Genomic DNA, 6,243 nt, shown 5'->3' with positions numbered 1-6,243 from the left:
AGAACATACGTTTCCACAGGCAAGACCAATCTCATAATCTCATTATTACAAGTATACAAAATCTGTACAACTGGAATGGGTTTGTACCAGTCAGAATTCAGTGTTCTCTGAGCCATGTATGTTACCTTACAGCATTTTGTGTTCACAGGTGTCTGTGAGCAAACAGTGCTTCTGTGACATACCACATGAACCCACTTTGAGAATGAAATTCTCCTTTTTTCACATCGAATGAGACGGTGTCACTGAGCCATGTGGGTGATCTTTTTCTTCTCTTTTGGTCTTGTTCAGGGTCCTAAACCTCTAAGGGCAGCTGTCTGTCAGACGGGGAGGGACGACTTCCGTTCCGCTTTCATTCCCAGGACGACTCTGTCTGTTCAAGTTAGGCTCTTTGATGACCCTAAGACAGCAGGCGGCTATACTCTGAAAGTGCGGAGGACTTCTTCACACTGTCCCAGATTCTGGCTGCATAATGGAACCTGTGACATCACACACGCACACACAAGTGCACACACGCGCGCGCGCACACACACACACACACACACACACACAAAAAATGCATGCCTTAGCTACCATGATCATTGGGGCTATCATTTCGAAACATAGCCAAAGATAAATCACTCGCATATCATGTGTATGTAACAGGACAAATACAAATCTTATTATCGGAGGCGAGTTTGGATTTTGTAACATCCATTTGGATTTGGATAAAGCACAGAATTCTACATTCTTTATAGTAGCAGCACGTGCATGTCCCTCTGTGCTTGCCGTACCAGTTTTTCTCTGTAAGGATGGTATGTGACAGCTGACTGCGGGACATGGCCAGGACCTGACTGCGGAGTTTTGACGCCAGTGACGAGAAACTGGGATGCCCTCTATATCCAGGCAGGAGAGAAAAAAGAGGGGTGGAGCTGGATCCAGAACCTGAGACAAAAAGAAAAAGGCACAGAACATACATGAACACTCTTCAATGGAAAACATGTGCCTTTACAAAGACAAACCGAGCCTCTGCTTAAAAGGTCTTCATTGTTCAAAAAAAAAAAATTACTTACATATCTCAGTTACACAATAGTGCAACGCAATTTGACAAAACCACAATTCTTTCATGAATGGCTATTATTTGGTACTGTCAGTGAAACAATGTAAACACCATGACTCTCACAGAAACTGCAGTGAGGTGAATACCTCTGCAGGGGACCTTGTGAAGACCTGTACTACTCATTTCATTTCAAGAGTAGCACAGGTCTTCACAAGGTGGGCAGTTATAATGTTGTCTAACTGTTGTTATCAGTATGTTATTTACTTGTATGTTATGTTTACTTTTGTCAAAAACCAAAAAAAGAAAAAAAAAGAAAACTTTCGCAAAAACTACTTCTACCTGCAGGCTCGTGATGTAAAAATAATGATAACGATGAAGTAATTGTAACTATTACTGACCTGCTCTTGTCAGGGCATCCTCTCCCTCGTTCTCCAACATTGGTAAAAGGAAAAGGTTCACTTCAGTTTCCAGGTAATCTCTGCCCAGCCCAGGAAATATATTACAGTCCAGCATGGACAATGTGCCTAGAACGGAGGTGAACACAAAACCTAAAGAATCAGTGCATACTCACACACACACAAAAAAAAATACAGTTAGTAACAAATCAGCATGAAATACAAGAAATAAATTTTTGTGTCTGTGTTTTTCTTACGTTGAATCACACAGAACTTTTAAACAATGAGCTCATGGTGGATCGCCGGCTGTATCACCTGACTCGAACGGACGAAATGTCGAACTGACCTTTGTACTTGAGATGGGAGTGAGCCATCAGCTTGTCGACAGCCATGTGCATCTTCTTCAAGTTTCGTGGGCAAAATTCTTGCCATCTCGCTTTGTTCTGTAAGAACACTAGAGGACAGGAGAGAGAGAGAGAGAGAGAGAGAGAGAGAGAGAGAGAGAGAGAAAGAGAGATTTCTGTTTACCATAACTGCCACAGAATATGAGCCTCTGAGCCAGTGAATGGATTTCAGCGTGTGTTTAGAGACACTGTGTGTGGGTTTGGTGCATTTATAGATGACCCCCCCCCCCCCTTGTTTTTCACGAACATTTGTGAACCGCGTCTTGACAGACCAAGATTTTCATAGATCGAAAAAAAAATGTTCATCAGTTTTTCCTTTGTAACGGGGGCGTGGGTAGGAATCTAACTCTAGCCCGAAGAAGTTGTATGAAATTGCACCATGTACCAGCGATGAGTTTTGGTGAACCCCTTTAACCGCAATCCCCAGTTCTGATAGCACCTTCACTTGACTTGTCTGCCAAAACTTACCACCCATGGGATGCGCTCCAAAGTACGCCTTTGTGATTTTTGGTTTTTTTTTTTGTCTCACGTACAGTATGTATGTCCATTTGAAGAAGAAATCTGTGCTTTACCTATGTGAGGGTAGTATTCTGTGCCTTCATCTGCACCTGAAGATCCAGAGCTGTCATGACTGGCAGACGGCGTCGAAGGTTTCAGCATCTCAGCAGTCTGCAGGAACCTGGTGAGTACAATTTAACAATTCGGCACTGATCTCAGAACAGGATTTATGGTATAACCAGGGACCAGAGATGTGCTGAAAACTACCATTGGAACCTTCAGTAATAACTTGTGGTTCAGCCACCACGGTCCACCAGCTGTGTCGGTGATACCCGTCCAATTTAGAGTCAACAAATTTGTCACTTGTGTTCAATTTAGGGTCAACTTTAACAAAAATCTCTCTCAACCACAGGGGGAGTGGATATATTTCAACGGAACATAAGCATGTAAGATACTGAAAAACCTCATGACAGACTTAATGTGTGCATATTTTGTGATTAATGTTATTATATCATTAGCCTATAGACATATATCATCAGACAACAATGTAGATAAATCTTGGAGATGTACAAACCTGTACAGGTTGATGTCAGTGAACCAGTCTTGAACTACAATAACCACATGACACACGGTGAAGAGGAAAGCAGCAATCTGCAGAGACTAGAGTTTTATTGAAGACGATAGCACAATGACAAAGAGGAGGAGAAAAAAAAAAAAGAAGTTAAAGGACATCATTTTAAACTCCATACATGAATTCAATGACAGCGTTGAAAATTGCACGATTCTTTAAAAATCGGATCTACTCCTGATCCATTTACAGTCCACACAATCCTCTGCTACTTCACATTTTTGGAAACATCTGCTCACCTGCATCTCCACGTAGGTGTGTGGAAGGTTGTATTCGGGCGGTAGCTTTCGGTCATTGTTAATGAGATGATCCAAAATGGAAGGACTCAAAATAGGCTGAGAGAGAGAGCGAGGGAGCAAGACAGAGAGAGAGAATGAGTGAAATTGTTAAATAATAGAACTGCAAACCACATGCAAGAGCTTCACTCTGACCTGCGTGTCCAGAAAGATGACTCTCTCCTGTGTGATATAGAAGTCTATCCCACTGCTCTGGTTCCCTCCTCTTTCTTTGATCTCTTGCGTCTGGGCCCTGAACACATACGCTCTGTTTAAAGACAGTGATACGATTAGTAAACAAAAAAACAAATGCACTGCCTCAGATTAACAACAAGGTTTGAGAGGAAAACAGTGCCACCTACCGTTGGTCCTCCTCTGGAGTGTTAGCTGACAGGAGTGACATTACTGTGGACTTCCCAGTACCTTGCAGCCCTATCACTCCCACAACTAGCATGTCTGTCTGGTCCCGCAGATACTGAAAGACAAGATGCTGCAGGTCACACAACACACATCAGAACTGTCCAGTGCATCACATTCATTCGCCATTAGTTTGACTGTTTGTTTGCAGTGTTGCAATACATGAAAACAGAATACAATACAAAGAAAAAGCTAAAAAAAAAAAGAAAAATTCAGAAAGCGGCAACACATCTGAGCAAGCACTAACACAAACATGACAAGATGTTCATGGTAAGAGGATGAGGATAACCTTCACACAGCTGTGGAGATTTATTCTGTCAGGAAATGCTCACCTCCATAGCAGTGTCGCACCAGTTCATCTGGTCATCTACCAACTTAATACTGTGTTTCATTTTCTCAGGGGGTAACAGCTTTGTCTGGCCAATTACAGCTGCAAGACACATGGTGAAACTGAGTAAGGTAAACAATGTATATAAATGGACAAAAGCCCAGATCAGACCCTGTACAGCAAACTAATAATTGATTTCCTCATTTCCTTTTCATATTATCAGACACATTTGCAGACACATTGGGTGCGTTTCTAAACTAAATGTGGCCACAGAGGAAAATCATCACAACACATCAAACTTTACAAAAAATCACTGCTATTTAGAAAATCATCGCTAAACAAACATCACTGATGTACAAACTCATATGATGTAATACTGAAGAAAAACAGTGAACGGCAATTTTGTTTCCTACTGAACTTACGGTCCACAGTTCCACTGGCCGCAGCTGAACCCATGCCCCTGTTCTGGATTTGATAGACAGGCTGAGTGGGACGCTGTCCTTCTCTCTCCAGTTTAGCAACACCTGAACCTGGGGCAGAAGGCACCATCTCGGGTGGAGTTCCAGGTTTGCCTCCCTCATCTCTGGATTTCATTAGCATGATGGGCTTTTCCAGAGATGGAGCTCCGCCGAGGGATGCACTCTGACTTGGCTTAGCCTGAAATGACACGTGCATATAATAAATAAATCTATATCTTGGCCAAAAGCTCTAATTCATAAGTAACATACAAGACAGGCGCACACAACGCAGCTTAGGCAGCAACAGGCTTTTTTTTTTTTTTAAATTCAGTATTGTGAAATACAAGATGGCGCTACAAAGACTGATGTAATCTCAACTAGTTTACCCGCTCTCCAGGTGGCTTTGCAAGAATGATGGGCGTCTTCTGAAGAAGAGGTCCTGCAGGTTCCTCACTACCATCCTGGATACACAAGAAACGGGAAGAACGGCTAAATGCTTATTCCTATGTACCTTCAAACAACAACGCAATAATAATAATAATAATAATAATAATAATAATAGTACAGATGCCTTGTTTTTCTATTGGGGGAAAAAACTGACCCGGCGCTCTCGTGGGACGTACTCGCGGTCGCGACTGGGACCAGACAGATTTTGTCCCGGCGGACCTTGGTCTCTATCCCGCCGACGTCGTCTCCGCCGTCCCTGTCCGTACAAGCCTGGCTGGCTGTGACCGGATTCTGACATTTTACTGTGTGATACCGAGTCGAAACCAAGGACTGCATTTAAAAGAAGTAAAATGCAAATTATCTGTCATAACTTTAAATCAGGAATATCTAAACCGCTGGCAACAGTCTTAAATGTGTTTGATGACAAACTTCTGGAGTAACGAGTGACCCAAAACAAGGAGATTAAATACAAATATCGAGCTCTCAAATCAATCCCAGTAAATGGGCTAGCTTTACTAAAACTGTCCCAACAGAATTAGCAACAGCAACCTCATGTGTTACCCAGTTAACCACCACCCTTCCTTATCTCTTTCGATACCTTTGTGATACACGAAACAATGTGTGAATAATTACCAAAATACTTCAGTTAACCGATCGCTATTAGTAGCTTCGGCTCCGTATAAAACCAAACATGAACACACTTGTCCGCCACGAAAAAACGACGTTACAGCAACGTGGCCGCATTGTTCAGTTCCGATTATGTCAGCACATCATTTGCGTTGAGGTTTCGAAATATTGTGTGTGCAAGACATTGCAACATTGTTTACGTAAAAAGTGTGATTTACAAATAATAATATAAATCGGTCAGTATTGTATTTCATTTAGTAGAAATGTAGAAAGTGTCATATACAGAATTAGTAGCTTATTCTAAAAATAACATATAATTGCTGATGTTTAAGATTAGCAACGAAGAATCATTTCGGTATTTAACGAATCAACCTAAAAATGAGATTATCTGAAACACATGCTAACGGTGACGAGTAACATAGCTCAAATCTGTACCTTCCGTATGCCAGACGACTAACACACTCACTTCTGATGCCACATGATGTCGCAAAAACACAAACACACGCTTGTAGAATCCACTGCAGGTACGTACTGAGCATAGCGCGCACTTCCCAAACATTTCCGGCCGCCTCTTGACAATAATCCAGTTTTCATGAAATTGTGTGTAGGCTGTAGTAGCTTTAACAGATTCACACACACACACAGATAGACACACACATAAAAGGCACCAAGTAAATGGCACTTCCTTGTAAAAGAGTGTGTGCTCATGGCTCGGGAGTGCAACCCAAAA

General features: G+C 42.0%; 1 protein-coding gene across 1 annotated transcript; it reads right to left on the bottom strand.

Annotated features, from left to right (window-relative positions):
- On the bottom strand, window positions 1–5,572 carry smg9 (SMG9 nonsense mediated mRNA decay factor). The gene is made up of 14 exons (XM_030784582.1): window positions 5,520–5,572; window positions 5,041–5,216; window positions 4,826–4,900; window positions 4,404–4,638; window positions 3,986–4,083; window positions 3,599–3,711; window positions 3,393–3,504; window positions 3,201–3,296; window positions 2,908–2,993; window positions 2,408–2,514; window positions 1,778–1,885; window positions 1,435–1,560; window positions 771–921; window positions 1–476 (listed from the first exon to the last, which is right to left on the bottom strand). The coding sequence occupies exons 2-14, from the start codon at window positions 5,182–5,184 to the stop codon at window positions 398–400; spliced, it is 1,530 nt and encodes a 509-aa protein (XP_030640442.1). The 5' UTR covers window positions 5,185–5,216; window positions 5,520–5,572; the 3' UTR covers window positions 1–397.
- Window positions 5,573–6,243: the final 671 nt, after the last annotated feature.

Source organism: Chanos chanos, chromosome 9 (assembly GCF_902362185.1).
Source record: "Chanos chanos chromosome 9, fChaCha1.1, whole genome shotgun sequence".
In the NCBI taxonomy this organism is placed as follows: domain Eukaryota; kingdom Metazoa; phylum Chordata; class Actinopteri; order Gonorynchiformes; family Chanidae; genus Chanos; species Chanos chanos.
This window is presented reverse-complemented; position numbering and strand designations above follow the sequence as displayed.